The sequence below is a fragment of the Ambystoma mexicanum genome, chromosome 13, assembly GCF_040938575.1.
Source record: "Ambystoma mexicanum isolate Mex_15411 chromosome 13, UKY_AmexF1_1, whole genome shotgun sequence".
Classification (NCBI taxonomy): Eukaryota; Metazoa; Chordata; class Amphibia; order Caudata; family Ambystomatidae; genus Ambystoma; species Ambystoma mexicanum.
In genome coordinates, this window is record NC_090938.1 from 720276838 (window position 1) to 720294844 (window position 18007).

Genomic DNA, 18007 nt, shown 5'->3' on the forward strand with positions numbered 1-18007 from the left:
GAATGGAGGTGCACAGCTCGCACACTGCGCACAGGAAATGTATGGAGAGGAATCCTTGGAATGGAGGTGCAGAGCTCGCACACTGCGCACAGGAAATGTACGGAGATGAATCCTGGGAATGGAGGTGCACAGCTCGCACACTGCGCACAGGAAATGTATGGAGATGAATCCTTGGAATGGAGGTGCACAGCTCACACACTGCGAGTGGGAAATGTATGGAGATGAATCCTTGGAATAGAGGTGTTGGAATGGAGGTGCACAGCTCGCACACTGCGAGCGGGAAATGTATGGAGATGAATCCTGGGAATGGAGGTGCACAGCTCGCACACTACGTGCAGGAAATGTATGGAGATGAATCCTTGGAATGGAGGTGCACAGCTCGCACACTGCGCACAGGAAATGTATGGAGATGAATCCTGGGAATGGAGGTGCACAGCTCGCACACTGCGAGTGGGAAATGTATGGAGATGAATCCTGGTAATGGAGGTGCACAGTTTGCACACTGCGAGCAAGGCTCATTTTAGCAACTTGAGGCTTTTGGGAAGTGAAAGCAGCAGGGAAGAGCGAACTCAAGCTTAAAATGAAAGGTAATGTAAAGGCATTATTACTGTGCTATATAACAGCCGTAAACAAAACCGAGTTATTTTGTTCAAAATCCACGTATGTGTGTGTATCAAATAGTGCCCATTAACTGCTGCTCCCAAAAGTCGGGGTGCATTCAATCCATGGACCACCGGGCAACATGTAGACTACCTTTTCTTGTTTAAATGTATTTTTTGTTAAAATCATAAACTTTATGCATTACTATGTAAAACCAGATTACAAATATCCTTGAAATACAATCAACAAATAAAAAAATAAAAAATATCGCAAGTTCATACATTCTAATTAAAGTTAAGATAGATATAAAAGCATACATAGTAACTACACATGTGCACTATGACGTCATGGATAGGTTTCTCCAGATGGATAGTTCACGAGTGAAAGGCTGTTGCTCTATGACGTCAGGGCGGCATGCCCGTTGCAATTTCCAATCTGAGGCCAGGGCGGACTCCGCCTTTCATCTTCCCGATTCATGAATAGAGTAGCATTACATGGGGTAGTAATAATACCTGTTGCTAGGCACCAACAGGAAGAAGTGATGTGTAAGAACACATGGCAATGCCTTTCTCGCTCCTCGCCACCACCAGTAGTGTTCTGCCTATTTTTCTTTCCCTACTGAAGGAAAAGACTCTACGGGAGACATTGCAGGTGTGGTCGCAATAAAGTGCTATTCTAATACTTCTCATTTTCTAGATGCCACCTTCTTACAGGATGATGGTGTCCCTGGGCAGGTTTAGGGAATGGGGTGTGACGTCAGAATGCTGAGCGTTACCTCTATGGCGCCTCCCGCAGGTGCATTTAGATCAGCATTAGCACAGGCAGCCCATGTGGCACGAGGGCCGTTTGCACATCAATGTCAGCCGCGTCCAAACAACCCTCGCGCCAAAAGGCCTGCGCCGAAACAGCCGCGCCAAAACGGGGTGTACCGTTAAAGGCATACTCTAGTAAAAAATGTTATTGTCCCTATGGGTCGGCCATGTTTTTTTAAGGCTAAGTGGCTCGATTTTAGAAAACTTTCCTATGCACCTTACCCGAGTTTTCGTCCATTAAACGCACGCGAAAACAAGCACCTGTGAGCCGCCATTTTCTGATAATCCTATCTTTTACCCGATCGCCCTGGCGGACCTGCTTTTGCGGCACTAAATCAATTCCCCGCCCCCGAGCCTGACATTATCAAAACATTCATATTCCCCGCCTCTCCCCATGACGTTACTGTGCTGCGTAGGCAAACGCGCCCAGTCGTCTTCAGCGCGACTCCACACAGAACCCGGAAACCAACACAGATAACAATAACATTTATTTACAAAAAGACAATCGTATTGCAATTATTTAAACCGGGATTTGTACTTCGCAATCAGCTCAACACAGATCAACTCACAACACAGCGCGCCACAATTCGGAATATGAAACTGTACTTTACAATGAAACAGCAACACGGTACATTTGGTAAAGTACATTTATTTGGCATCAAATGTTTAGAGAATATTCATATGAACTCCGGAAGACATTTATTTTCTTTTATCTGTATCCGCAATAACTGTTCCGTTTCATGAGAAAAATATATACATACACATATGTGAGGTGAATAGAGATAATTCAAAGATGACACCCAGCTTGTTCGCCACCCATGATGGTGAAGTTAGGGGTTAGGGTTACAGGTACACTGTACAATAACATTTATTTACAAAAAGACAATCGTATTGCAATTATTTAAACCGGGATTTGTACTTCGCAATCAGCTCAACACAGATCAACTCACAACACAGCGCGCCACAATTCGGAATATGAAACTGTACTTTACAATGAAACAGCAACACGGTACATTTGGTAAAGTACATTTATTTGGCATCAAATGTTTAGAGAATATTCATATGAACTCCGGAAGACATTTATTTTCTTTTATCTGTATCCGCAATAACTGTTCCGTTTCATGAGAAAAATATATACATACACATATGTGAGGTGAATAGAGATAATTCAAAGATGACACCCAGCTTGTTCGCCACCCATGATGGTGAAGTTAGGGGTTAGGGTTACAGGTACACTGTACAATAACATTTATTTACAAAAAGACAATCGTATTGCAATTATTTAAACCGGGATTTGTACTTCCCAATCAGCTCAACACAGATCAACTCACAACACAGCGCGCCACAATTCGGAATATGAAACTGTACTTTACAATGAAACAGCAACACGGTACATTTGGTAAAGTACATTTATTTGGCATCAAATGTTTAGAGAATATTCATATGAACTCCGGAAGACATTTATTTTCTTTTATCTGTATCCGCAATAACTGTTCCGTTTCATGAGAAAAATATATACATACACATATGTGAGGTGAATAGAGATAATTCAAAGATGACACCCAGCTTGTTCGCCACCCATGATGGTGAAGTTAGGGGTTAGGGTTACAGGTACACTGTACAATAACATTTATTTACAAAAAGACAATCGTATTGCAATTATTTAAACCAGGATTTGTACTTCGCAATCAGCTCAACACAGATCAACTCACAACACAGCGCGCCACAATTCGGAATATGAAACTGTACTTTACAATGAAACAGCAACACGGTACATTTGGTAAAGTACATTTATTTGGCATCAAATGTTTAGAGAATATTCATATGAACTCCGGAAGACATTTATTTTCTTTTATCTGTATCCGCAATAACTGTTCCGTTTCATCTTGGGTCACGCGCTGTTCCATTATGGCACGCGCTGTTCCATTATGGCACACAGGGTGTTCATTTTCGTAAAAAGAATCACTTTGGAAGCACGGTGAACCGCAAGGCTGTTCCATCAACTAGGCACTAGTCCAGCCTAAAGGTTGGTATGTTGCTTCTAGCCACTAGTACAGCGTAAGGGCATGTGGGCCCTTGGCGATCGTCCCATAATATGGTGATCGTGCTCCAGTTGTTGACACAAAGCTGCAGGTGTCTGCTGAAGAATCCGTCCGCCGGTGTCTCAAACAGGTGGCAGTTGCAGAATGGGATCAAATACCTGTTAAGAAAACAAATAAATGATAATTAGTCTCACTAGCCGAACTTCATTAATATTACTCATTTCATTCATTACGGCCGATCAGAAACTATTTGCTTGCAAGGGTAGTTCAATGGAGTATGTTCTTCTCTAACATAAATGCGAAAAGTAACGAGATAAATCTAGGGCAACACACAATGATAAACAACACTGTACATGTATGAGGAATGATATGATATATGATATGGCATTTCTAACGCGCGTATACTCAAGTGTATAGTGATACTGAGTGTCAAGTGTATACTGATCGCGCATGGGGATGGGCTGTACAAGGATAGTTGAATACAAATTAAATAATAGGGCCAGCTGGTGGCAAGTGCAAGGTAAATGCCGGGACAAGGGGCTGAAGGATACAGAGACAGTCCCGTAGTGCAGGGAAAAGTGGCTGGGCCAAGGAGCGAGATCGGTGACACCAGTGAACCTGCATGCCCATGTGCCCACTACGAACAGTTTTAACATCTTTTACAGTCTTCATTCATTCATTTATGCATGCATCCATTCACTAAATCTTCATTCCGGTATAAAAGCGTGTAAAGATTTACTTACATTATATTTGAAATTTCCATTGTGTCTCTTCGTAATGCAGTCTGTAAAACGGACCATGCTCTTGACAACGATTTTTCGTATACTGAACTAAACTGAAACTCTAGTTTCTGAATTTTCTGCCTTATCGTCTCTTACGTTATTGCGCACTCCCTTCAAATGTATTTCTTTCGGCATGGTCCCTGTCTCAAGGTCAAAAAACAATAGACCCTTATACTTCCAGTGCGACTTGTGGGCCTCATCTGGGCGCTGTCCTTCGCATTCTTTATTTGCAACATCACGTAGCATAGGCATCTGTGAGAACTTGAAGTTTAGAATCCGTCTATGTAGTGCGCCTCAATGTGCAAATGCGAACTGGCTTCTCTCCCAAATGCCACGGCCCGCTTGGCGCGTTCTAAGTGCCCCAATTTTGTCCACGTTGTCTGCGAGCTTTGCAGCCCAAATTGAGACATTTAATTTTTGGCGGAAGGTCAGGGAAAGTATAAAGTACCACAGGAGTCGAGTTAAAAGTGAGATTTATTGTTTGTTTGTTTTATTATTTGCAATACGCAAGCCTCGTATACGAAAACTCGGGTAAGGTGCAGAGGAAAGTTTTCTAAAATCGAGCCACTTAGCCTTAAAAAAACATGGCCGACCCATAGGGACAATACATTTTTTTACTAGAGTATGCCTTTAACAGTGCACAGCATTTACATTTACATAAGATGAGACATGAGAAAAATATATACATACACATATGTGAGGTGAATAGAGATAATTCAAAGATGACACCCAGCTTGTTCGCCACCCATGATGGTGATGTTAGGGGTTAGGGTTACAGGTACACTGTACAATAACATTTATTTACAAAAAGACAATCGTATTGCAATTATTTAAACCGGGATTTGTACTTCGCAATCAGCTGTGCATCGGGTGGGCATGGCACAGTCACAATGTTTGGTGGCAATGGATCACTGCTCTGTACAGAAACGTCCAAAATTCCATATCTGTGCTTCTCTAATACAGCAACAATAAGGCCTTTCACAAAGTCGAACTGCATTTCATCATAGACTGATTTGATCACCCATTGCTTACTTCATTTTGAAAACACCTTGGAGTAGCGAGGCATCCTTACTTTGCCCCTAGTCCTAGATTGTTCACGTCCGACATTGCTGTTATGGGCCAAGACGGCTAGTAGAGTGCGATGTTTCATGCCCTGAAAGCTAAAATGCAAGCGCTTTGGCCTGTACTTTAGGCACATATTGTGGAACACCTCCAAATCTCCTGTGTGACAGAATTCTGTCAGTCCTCTCAAATCTCTTGATAGAGTTTTGTCGAAAACAATCTTCTCAATGGCTTTGTGTGTCGGTGATGATGGAATCAACCACTTCTTCTTCCGTGCCTCCTCTGGGGACAAAGGGCCATGTTCACATTGGTGGAAATGTTCATTTGCTGTCCAGCGGTGAACGTTGGTACAGTGGTGCATCAGTGACCGCCATTTTTCTAATACTTTCAAAACCTTTTTTTTTCCTGCAGCCGAGATTTTCTTATTGATAGATTAAGCAAGATGCCATACGTCAAATTGATGTTTAATATGTGGGAACTGCTCTCTCATTGTCTTGGCAATTGAATCGTGTCTATCCGTGGCTATGAGCTTGATGTCCATCCCCCTCGATTGTAGTTGTTCCACTGATTTTATAAATCCTAGTTTCTCCATGGCCACTGAGGATGTACATTGTGTTACCTGCACGACCACCGAACTCACAATTTTCTTACTCTCCATGTCCTGAAAGTGGTAGGTGCAGTACTTGGCAGAAAATCCAGGGCTGTCGCACTGTCCATCGCCGGCTAGCCTGAATCGTTTGCCTTCGCATGTACTTGCTAGAGACAATTGTTCAATTCTCCAAGCATCACTAATGGCCGGAAACAGATAATCACGTTGGTATGTGTAGTACAGCGCACTAGAAATGAAATGGAGTCCCACAAACTGAAAGAAAGCCTCTAACTTCCTAAAACTGGAGCCACTAAAAAGTGATGCAGCTGCACACAGTAGATTGCCTGCTGGCAGTTTCCCCAGCATCGGTTGTGCAGACCATGAGAACCTATGATTTAATCTACAGGCGGCATTTATTGTGACGTTAGTGCCTTTCATTTTACGAGTCACATTAATCAATGGCTTCCCACATACTTTCCCTCTAACGGAATGCACACATTTCAGCATACTTATAATTTCCATCAAGCAACTGTCGAATACAATGTATTTGCTCTCTTTCATTAGACTGTCATCCTGCGTCAACGTTGTTTCAGCTGTTGACGCTGTGGAGATGTCAACACATTGGAAAATATTATCGCTGCTATCAAGTATTGTAGCGTCTATGGATGCTGCGGCTGGTTCATTTTCTCTCATTTCAACATCTGCTAATTCAACATTGATGGGAGAACACAACAATGTCGACATGTATTTTGGTGGCAATTTTTTGGCTGGTGTAGATTGTGTAAATTGATCTGCAACTACTTCAGAGCTATCTCCAATACATTCAATAACATCTTCTTGTGGTGGTCCGGTCGCACAGTAGCTATGGTCCAATGCAACTTTGTTGTAGTCTCCAATCAGAGCTAGTTCATGTTCTGGCCATTGGACATGAGCATCTTGAGCCTGAACACGCCTCGCCTCAATTAATAGTTCCTCCATAGTGTACATGGTCTGGCACGCCACATCTCTCATTCGCTTCACTGTCTGTGTGTGTATAGTTCTGACGCCCACGGGTAACTGGAGGAGAGATTGGAACAGGGATGTTCAGTTTAAACACAAGATGGAGTGTAGTAGAATTGACTAGAAAAAAACATAAAATAGTCCCCACCACAAAAAATTTTTTAAAGTTATTAACTGTTTGTAACTAACCTTTTTATGTTTTTTTTTCTTTGCAACTTTTTTGACTCGACCTTCAACATCTGCACGCTGTAGCTCCGATTCGTTTCCGCATGTCCTCCCTTCCTCTTGCGCTGCAACGAGTATATTTTCTGTATCCGCATAGACAGCAAGGAATGAGGCTCCATCGTCTCCCTGAAACATAGTACTTTCATTACTATGTATCAAAATATTGTTAGCATAAAACATGTGAGGACGAACACACAGGTACATCTCAATAGCCAAATACGATTTAAACATTGTGTGCAACAATCAAACGACAAGTATTCGACCAGTGATGATCTATTTCGATGGAACTGTCAGTATCCATACCTCCGGCTCTGCATGGACAGCCATGAATGGTTGTATTGGAGAGGAGGCATCCGCAACTCCCTGAAACACAATACTTGCATTAGTATGCTTTTCAATATTGGAAACATAACACACACTTGGGGTCGAACGCACAGGTACATATAAAGAGATAACCGCGAAAGATGCATTGTCCAAAAGAATCAAGGAAAATCCAAATATGATCACTTTTCATCGACTTATTTCAACGATCCCTTTACATCTGCATCATCTCAATGAGATGTTGTGATTGGGGTGGAAACTCCGTCGTCTCCCTGAAACACAGCACTTGCGTTTATAGGGAAGAAAGTATAGCAAATGGAATCACGTTATATGATCACGCATGATGGAGCTGTCAGTATCCATACCTCGTGCTGCTGAAGAATATCTATGGATGTTGCAAATGTAGTGCGCACTTCCGAAAGCTGTTGCGCCAATTCGTATACTTGAATGTCAGGCTCTGCATCAAGTTTAGGGGTTGACGCTCCATCGACATCCTGAAACATAGTACTTGCATTAGTGAGGATTACAATTGTGAAAAAATAACATACACCTGGGGTCGACAGCACAGGTACATATCAACGGCTAACCACGAATGAAACATTGTGTAGAACAATGAAACAAGAATTCCAGCTCTGATGATGATGCTCGATGGAGCTGTCAGTATCCATACCTCCTGCTGCTGAAGAATATCTATGGATGTTGCAAATGTAGTGCGCACTTCCGAAAGCTGTTGCGCCCATTCGTATACTTGAATGTCAGGCTCTGCAACAAGTGTAGGGGTTGACGCTCCATCGACTGCCTGAAACATAGTACTTGCATTAGTGAGGATTACAATTGTGAAAACATAACATACACCTGGGGTCGACAGCACAGGTACATATCAACGGCTAACCACGAATGAAACATTGTGTAGAACAATGAAACGACAAGAATTCCAGCTCTGATGATGATGCTCGATGGAGCTGTCAGTATCCATACCTCCTGCTGGTGAGGAACATCTAGAAACTTTGTAGATGTGGCGGACGCTTCAGCACCTCCCTGAAAGACAGTACTTGCATTAGTATGGATAACACTAATTATAATTGAAAACAAACACCAGTGGACGATAACCAAGGTGTATATCAATTGGAAAGCAGTAACCAAACATTCGGTAAAATAATTACACGATAGAATAAAACTATTACTTGACATGCATAAAACAAGTATGTAGCGATTAGCCTAATAAGATTACCTGATACGCGCTAGAAGTGGTTGATAACTGCGACCATGTCAAGGATGTAGACTGTTCTTGCTTCAGATTGAAGGGATAGTCAAGAAGTTGTAAATGTCAATTAATGATTGATAATGAAATGCCAATATTAAAAATAGCCATGTAAGCCGACAGAATTCTTGAAAAATGCTCAATACAGCACAGTTCCCTGTCCCCATATATATATACATTGCGTTTGTGGGTTATGAAATCGAAAAAGAATATATTGATGAATGTCATTATTCCAAAAACTATACACTCATATCAATATCGAAATTACAAGGGATAGAACACCTACAATATCAATTAATCCATTCGGCTACCTACACACTACCGCAAGGCCTAAAGCTAAATCCGGACACTTGACTCACCGTTGGCGGAATGTGGACGAATAGAGTGGGAATAGCGTTTTCTAGCAATTTCCGTGTCGTTCGCCGTTTATTCTTCTTTGTTACCCAAGAAGTTGTGTACATGTCCAAGGAAAAGTGCCGGCTGCATATGCGGTATCGATCGCCCCTCTTGTCCTCTAAGACTTGTTGGACTCTACTTTCCAGCTCATCCAGTGGATATCCGCAATGTCTGACCCATTCTCTTATTCGATCAACAGTTTTCGGGAATACATGCATTGTAGTTCCTTCAGATTTCGCATGGGTCTTCGAAGGGCAACCGCTAATCGAACAGGCAGGCATTGTTGATAAATCTGAAAAGTAAATATCGACATTATTATACAATCTTCAAGAATAAAGATTTGATACAAAAGTAAATGAATCATACAATGATCAATGCAAGGTTTGTTTTGGTCGCAGGAACTGTACCAGTTCATTATGTGCAGCTTAGTATTTGCATAAATTGCAGAAATGTATAAATGATGAGACTAAAATCTGAACATGTGACTCATCCCTTGGATGTTCTGTATTGCACGAGAAGGAAACATGCTTACATCATAGACTGGATCCCCGAAGGATGCAATTCGATGACAATAGACACAGATGAAAATAAATGGATCTATTGATAGCATAGCAATGGAAACTATAGTCAATAGCAATGAGACCAATGAACATAGCACTATTGTGTACTCTACTCGCAAATAGATAGAAATTTAAAAATCTGCGAAATATGACTAGGATACATGGCCTTACCTTGACCAACAAACAGTCGGATTCAGCAAGCAGAGCAGTATGTTGCAGGAGAATAGGTGGGTGGCCACAGGTAGCACACTGATGGGTTTGCTCTAAGCGGTCACAGAAGTTCACGGATAGCACGACGACGACCAGATTAGCGTAGATCTCGGTGGTTGCCAGGTAAAACGTTCAGGAGTTGACTTGCAAAGCACAAAGATGATCTCATGAGACATATCAAGTGGTTTATAAAGTATTTGGAACAGGGGTGTGTTTGTGAATGAATGACGTATGTATGTCGTGGTCTTAGGGGGGGTGGCCTGCTTCAAGGGGAGGCCTGGCTGGAGACACGGGGTCTGAGGAGGCCATGTGACCGATGGCCCCTTGGCGTGGGATACCTTTTGAAGTGTACATGCTGTTTGGCACCTTGGCCGTTTGCGCCCCTGACAGCCCCCATGCCAGCGCTCATCCCTGGGTACGAACCGCCTTTGATAGAGGGGGTGGGATGGATGGGCCTGGGGCGTGCAGTTAAGGCACAGGAAGACTGCTGAACGGAGACACACTTATGTGGATTGCAGGGGGGCGGCCTGCTTCAAGGGGAGGACTGGCTGGAGACACGGGGTCTGAGGAGGCCATGTAAGCGATGGCCCCTGGGCGTGGGATACCTTTTGAAGTGTACATGCTGTTTGGCACCTTGGCCGTTTGCGCCCGTCACAGCCCCCCATGCCAGCGCTCATCCCCGGGTGCGAACCGCCTTTGATAGAGGGGGTGGGATGGATGGGCCTGGGGCGTGCAGATAAGGCACAGGAAGACTGCTGAACGGAGACACACTTATGTGGATTGCAGGGGGGCGGCCTGCTTCAAGGGGAGGCCTGGCTGGAGACACAGGGTCTGAGGAGGCCATGTGACCGATGGCCCCTTGGCGTGGGACACCTTTTGAAGTGTACATGTAGTTTGGCACCTTGGCCTTTCGCGCACCTGACAGCCCCCCCCATGCCAGCGAGCATCCACCGGCGCGAACCGCCTTTATATCAATATACAGTATATCGCCTTTATATGAATGATAGTATATCGTTGCTTATCAATAACAAATTCCACATACCGCAGATTCTTGTGAGCACAGACCCACACTTCAACCAGTGTATTATAGTGGCCAAGACCCAAAGGTCTGTATAATCCAATGGTAATTAAAAAAATCGAGACAAACGTGGTTAAAATAAATGTGGTGTTTTATTTCGTATCTTATTTTCATGACACAAAAATACAAGACTTTAAAGATTATACAGGTCAGGTTGCAGCACAGCGAGTGAAAATCCCCTGTACTGACCGCTGTCACTCGGGAACGTTTCTCTAATGGCACGAACGGCACAGGCGGGTATCACTCTTCGAACGCGGTGTCCAAGCCTCCCGTGAAGCCACCATGTATAGGAACGATAGGCCACCAGCCTGTACCACCTGTGAAAAGGAATGAAACAAACTGTTTTTAAATGACCCAGATAAGTTTAATAAACGTTTGTTGTCAATGACAATTCTTGTAACTAATGGCATTTTACACGGACAAATGCTATCTAGACAATGCACACTATTCAACGCCTTACATGCGTTACAATGATATGTAGATGTAATTTTGGATATAGTAGAAGACCATGAAATAGGAGTGGCATGACAAGCAGAGTATACTTACTCGTTACTCGGATTACGAGGACGAACAGTTGCTCAAAGTTCGTGCATAAGCACCATCATTATTCTCAACACGGCCCATGTGAGGCAGGCTGCCCGGAAGTCTGGCAGCTCGGTGATGCATTGCGGTCGTGGCTCGCCTTCCGAAATGTAGGCCAGGCATCCCGAGTTTTCTCGGCAGCAGCAGTTCTCCTCCTCGGTTGGCATTAGCTCACACCGATTGCATGTGCACCAGGTGGAGACGCCGTCCATGCGATTAGGCCCAGGCTCTTCATCTGTTGAATCATCCTCCCAACTGCCGTCCGAATCCCCATCGTTTTCGCGTGCTTCCCTTTCCAGTAGTTCCTCCTCGGTATACTCAGGCTCGTACATGTAGGGCATTATTGTAGCCATTGTGTGGTAAACAGAGTAAAATAATTTACCGAGATGGTACAGGTGTTCACACGGGCTACAAGCGGCGAAGGTAGCTGACCAGAGCACTGAAATGAGTCACAGAATACTCAAAGTAACACAGAGAGAGGAATGGAATCGATCATCGGCTGCTGTGTGTTGTGAAACGGTCTGTTTATACTTATTGAGGAAAGAGGCGTCCTGCCATTTCCATGGCGACACGTCATTAGCTGAAGCGCAGCGAATGTTGACACGAGACGTGCTTTGGCGTTGGGAAATGGGCGGTACGAGTCTGCTGATGACAGGCTCAGGGGCGGGGGAATTGATTTAGTGCCGCAAAAGCAGGTCCGCCAGGGCGATCGGGGAAAAGATAGGATTATCAGAAAATGGCGGCTCACAGGTGCTTGTTTTCGCGTGCATTTAATGGACGAAAACTCGGGTAAGGTGCATAGGAAAGTTTTCTAAAATCGAGCCACTTAGCCTTAAAAAAACATGGCCGACCCATAGGGACAATAACATTTGTTACTAGAGTATGCCTTTAACGCGAAAGTAAACTGGCATCAGGTCCATATACATTAGCTTTAATATATATAAGTGGAACTCCAAAGAAATGGCTCAATAGCAAGAGCCAATAGCAGGAGATCATCTGATAAATACTGCAAATAAACCTAACACTGAAAAGCCCTTCTTGTGCAGAAGCGGAGGACGGATGAGCCGCCAAGACCCACGATCAACAGGGCCCTCCCCTTTCAGATACAGGACAGTAACCAACACCCCCACCCAATCAGAGGGCAGTGCCCAAGCCCCCTCCCTCATTCCCCCCCACACCAAAGAGGCAAAAGTAACCCGCACTTCTTAAACATCACAGGGCAGTCCCTGAAAGAAGCAATTGCCCCCCCCCCAACCCCTCTCCAGAAATAAACTACTGGCAGCTGAGCCCCCCCATAACAGACACTGCAAAGACGAGGAGTGCCCCCCCTCATCTTTATAAACCGCTGGACAGGGCCCCCACACCGCCCAAGACACAGCCCCCCTCCCCCCTTACCTGCTGCCGGGCTCCGCTGCTGTCAGTCCCCTCCTGCCCCCGGGAGGATCCGCAGCCCCTCCGGGCTCCATGTCTCGCAGTAGGGCCGCAGGGTGCGGGGGAAGGAGGCCCCGGAGAAGGTGAAGAGCAGCGCCCGGTCCTGTGCATCATAGACAGAGAGCCTGCCCGCCTCATAGTCCAGGAAGAGGCCCAGGATCCTGGGGGGAGCGCGGGAGTCCAGACGGGTGCGAGGGGAGGTGCAAGCCCAGTATTCATCATCCAGGAGCAGCACTGCCCAGACTCCCCCCTCAGGTGATCCTCTGATCCCCTCCTTCCTGGGCACAGACTCATCACACACCCCCAGGGCCCAGCCCGTGCTGCCCCCCACCGCCACCTCCCAGTAATGCCTCCCTGAGCTCAGCCCCTCCCTCCCCAGGACACAGGGGTAGTAAGTGAATTTCTGGGAGGTGTCGGGCAGGTCCTGGGCTCGGGCTCCGCATCTCACGCTTCTCCCGTCCGCGGGCACGATGAGCCGGGGATGAGCGGTGCCAAGATCCAGAGTCACCTCACCTGCAAGAGAGAGAAGCACGGCTCAGAAACCAGCCAATCACAGTGCTCAGACAGCCTGTCCATCACACCAACAAGGACAGCACAGCCAATCACAGTCTGTCAATCATACCAATGGGGACAGTACAGCCAATCACACCCTCCTGTCGCCAGACACCTGTATGGGAATGTGGCTGTTTCTAGATTCTTAAATGAAACTCGAAGTGACCCCCAAATTCCAGAGATAACGGTTGAACTCTTCCCCCTCTTGCCCTCACAATTCTCATAACTTCCTCATTCTCCATCTCAGGCTACATGGGGGTATTCAGGTCTGCCAGTAATATGGGGGGGGGGCTTGGGAGGAGGGGGAGATGAAAAAGAAACCGAGAAGAACGCAAGAAGGGAAGAAAGAGAGAAGCAAGAGGAGAGAGCGAGAAAGGGACAGGTAAGGAGGGAGAGACACAACGGCGGAGAGGGGCACAGAAGAGAGACAGGCAGAGAGGGGACAGTGAGGCGGGTACAAGAGACCTGCAGGGAAGAGAGGGAGAGACAGGGAGTAGAGAAGAGAAGCAGAGAGGAGTCACTGAAGGAGATCTGCAGAGAAAATAGAGAGAGAGACAAACGAGACAGCAGAGCAGAGATTTGCGCGAGAGAGAAACAATAGGAAGATGACAAAGACTAAGGGAAACAACAGAAAAGAGAAACAGACTAACACAGAGAAACAACAGGAAAGAGAGAGACTAACAGGGAAACAGGAAAGAGAGACATATTAAAACAGAGAAACAACAGGAAAGAGAGAGACTAACAGGGAAACAGGAAAGAGAGACAGACCAACACAGAGAAACTACAGGAAAGAGAGAGACCGACTAACACAGAGAAACTACAGGAAAGAGAGAAACTGACTAACACAGAGAAACAACTGGAAAGATAGAGACTAACACAGAGAAACAACAGGAACAAGAGAGACTGACAAACAGAGAAATGGTAAATAGAGAGATAGACTAACAGAGAGAAACAGCAAAGAGAGAGAGACAGAGAAACAACAGGACAGATAGAGGCAGACTAATACAGAGAAATAACAGGAAATATAGAAACAAACTAACCCAGAGAAACAACAGGAAAGAGAGACAGACTAATAAGAGAAACAGGAAAGAGAAAGACAGACTAACCCAGAGAAACAGGGACGATAGAAACAGACTAACCCAGAGAAACAACAGGAAAGAGAGACAGACTAACAAGAGAATCAGGAAAGAGAAAGACAGACTAAAACAGAGAAACAACAGGAAAGAGACAGACTAACACAGACACATGACGAAAGAGAGACAGACTAACAGAGAGAAACACCAGTAAAGAGAGACTAGGGTATACAGAGTGAGGGCGATAGGCGGAGTAGAGGGAGATGAGGTACAGTAGAGTGAGGTGAAAAGGGACATAGAAAGAAGAGAAGACAAGCAAGAAAGACAGAGAGAGAGACAGAGAGAGAGAGACAATTACACACAGAAGAGGAACAGGAGAAAGAAAGAAATAGCAAAGAAAGAGACATTTATTGACGGGAGAACAAGAGAGAATTAGGATGGGAAACTAACTGAGGAGGCCTGAGAAATACGGGCAAAGAGAAAGAGGGACAAGAAGAGAGCGACAGAGGGAGACCGGGCGAGCGACAGAGGAGCATAGACAGAAACCTAACCAGGAAGAGACAAATGGAAAGACAGAGAAAGGCATACAGGAGAGATAATACAGTGCAGCAACAGGGAGAGAAACTATAAAAAAACAGAGGAGGCGGAAGAACAGAGAACAAGGACACGAGAAGCAGAGAGAGAGAAGATGGAGAGAATGTGAGTGGAAGAGGAAGAAAAGGGGCAGAGAATGGGGAGGATGACAGGGAGACAGAGAGGCAGAATAGGAAAAGACAGGAAAAAAGACATGCAGAGAAGAAATAGAGAGCTGGTGATCAATAGGCTGACAGCAGGCCAGACAAAATGAAAGCAGAGAAGGAGACAGGAAACTAAAGAGTAGGGAGAGAAATAAAGGCAGGGGTGTCCACGAATGGGCCCCACCCCTTGCCTCCCCCCCACCTCCTCTGCCCTCGTTTAGAGGAAAGACACGCACGTCTCTCGCGTATTTAATGCAAATTTTGGATATTGCTTGAGATTCCAAAGGAGAGGGATTGGATGGAGTATGAAATAAAACCCCAGTGGGGCTGAGAGAGAAACACAGCAAGAAAGAAAGATTAGAAGACAGAGAAACACAGCAAGAAAGAAAGATTAGAAGGCAGAGAAACACAGCAAGGAAGAAAGATTAGAAGGCAGAGAAACACAGCAATGAAGAAAGGCAGGCAGAGAGAAACACAGCAAGAAAGAAGGACAGGCAGAGAGAAACACGGCAAGAAAGAAAGATTAGCAGGTAGAGAAACACAGCAAGAAAGAAGGACAGGCAGAGAGAAACACAGCAAGAAAGAGACAGGCAAAGAGAAACAGCAAGAAAGAGACAGGCAGAGAGAAATGCAGCAAGAAAGAAACACAGGCAGAGAGAAACACAGCAAGAAAGAGACAGGCAAAGAGAAACACAGCAAGAAAGAGAGACAGGCACAGAGAAACACAGCAAGAAAGAAAGACGGGCAGAGTGAAACACAGCAAGAAAGCGAGACATGTCCAGAGAAACACAGCAATGAAGAAAGGCAGGCAGAGAGAAACACAGCAAGAAAGCAAGACATGTCCAGAGAAACACAGCAATGAAGAAAGTCAGGCAGAGAGAAACACAGCAAGAAAGCAAGACATGTCCAGAGAAACACAGCAATGAAGAAAGTCAGGCAGAGAGAAATACAGCAAGAAAGCGAGACATGTCCAGAGAAACACAGCAATGAAGAAAGGCAGGTTGAGAGAAACACAGCAAGAAAGAAAGACAGGCAGAGAGAAACACATCAAGGCAGAGAGACCGGCAGAGAGAAACACAGCAAGAAAGAAAGACAGGCAGGGATAAACACAGCAAGAAAGAGAGACAGGCAGGGAGAAACACAGGAAGAAAGAAAGACCGACAGAGAGAAACACAGCAAAAAAGAAAGATTATACGGCAGAGAAATACAGCAAGAAAGAAAGATAGGCAGAGAGAAACACAGCAAAAAAGCGAGACATGTCCAGAGAAACACAGCAATGAAGAAAGACAGGCAGAGAGAAACACAGCAAGAAAGAAGGACAGGCAGAGAGAAACACGGCAAGAAAGAAAGATTAGACTGCGCATGCAACATATCGGCTCCCGGCGGCCGCTGCATTTATCCTAAAAAAGAATCCCTTTCTGCTGCTCGAGATTACCCCATCTGTTCCCGAGCAGAAGCGGACACACTTATGCAGCCGTCGCTGGATTTTGGGGACGAATCGGACCGGGGACTCAAGTACAAGCTTGTAGACCACCGGCTGATGATCCGCGGCCTACGCGGCATGAGCGGAAGCGACCGCCCACTCCTCCCCCTCTGAGATACTCCTACACTGCAGAGCCCGGGCAAAAGGACGTGCCGTAGAAACGCTGGCGAACTGTCAGGAGAACCCTGTGGCGCTCCGTTGGCACCGCCGGATCAACAACTGGGGTCGCTCCCACCTGCCTGATCCTCGGGACGCTGCAAGGTGTTGGGGTCGGAACACCTGCAGCCATCGATACACCGCACCCCTCTCGCCCCTGGTGGCGCAACGCACCCAAGCAGCCCCCTCCTTCCTTCCTGAACTGCCAGAGAACCATGTGGGAAGCGCTTCACCGTCCCCCACGCACAGACCCGCGAACTACCGGGAGCGCTTGCCCCAGGCCCAGGCCCACACCGCCAGCCTTCCCCCAGTGATCTCCCCCCCGTCAGTGAGACTGCATCGCCTAGGGTTGAGTCGCGGCACGACTAGAAAGACCGAGTGCTGCGCTCCCCTGCTGGTGGACATCACGTCGGCAACGGACCCAGCTACAGTGAGGTAGGAGTGTGTAGAGGACTGGGAGCTGGCCCTGTTTCCCCCCCCTTTCCCTTCACGGCCCCTCATATACCTGGACCGGCGACAGGGCCTGTGAAGCCCACATACGGAACTGCAAGGGGTCAGGATAAACACTTGCCAGTGCTACACCAGTGAATAGAACAGCGGCACGATCCCACATTTGCCGGAAAGACTGTTTCTTTCCCCCCTGCCTACGCAAGGCCTCTGCACACTCGGGCTACGGTGGAGGTGGGGTGGTGGGAGACAACCCACAGAACAGCTCCTGCGGAGCACCACTACCGCAGAAGCGAGCTCTCCCCTACACATACGGCAGCATACTCAAGCACCTGGCGGCCCTGGAGGAGAGGCCCGCACTCGAGGGAAGCACGCTCCACTGTCTTTGGCACCGGCCCTGCGTGGACACACCGCAGGCACCACATACTGCTGCGACATAACAGTCTGACCCACGCAGGGCCCCTCCAGGCCTCATCATCCATCCTCCTTGCCCGACTCTGTGGAATTCCCGGACCTGCTGCCATACTGAGCGTGCCAACTGCGACATGGGGAAGGAGAAGTCTAAAAGGCAAACTATTCAAAGTAAAATGGACTTCTACACAACGGGGG

At 46.2% G+C, this 18007-nt stretch overlaps 1 protein-coding gene across 1 annotated transcript in view; it reads right to left on the reverse strand.

Moving 5' to 3' along the window:
- LOC138521804 (E3 ubiquitin-protein ligase TRIM39-like) overlaps window positions 1-18007 on the reverse strand; it is a 176176-nt gene that overhangs the window by 49280 nt on the left and 108889 nt on the right. Inside the window, exon 7 of the mRNA XM_069634918.1 lies at window positions 12915-13463. Coding sequence (XP_069491019.1) covers window positions 12937-13463 — 527 coding nt within the window. The 3' untranslated portion in view covers window positions 12915-12936. The remainder of the gene's footprint in view (window positions 1-12914; window positions 13464-18007) is intronic.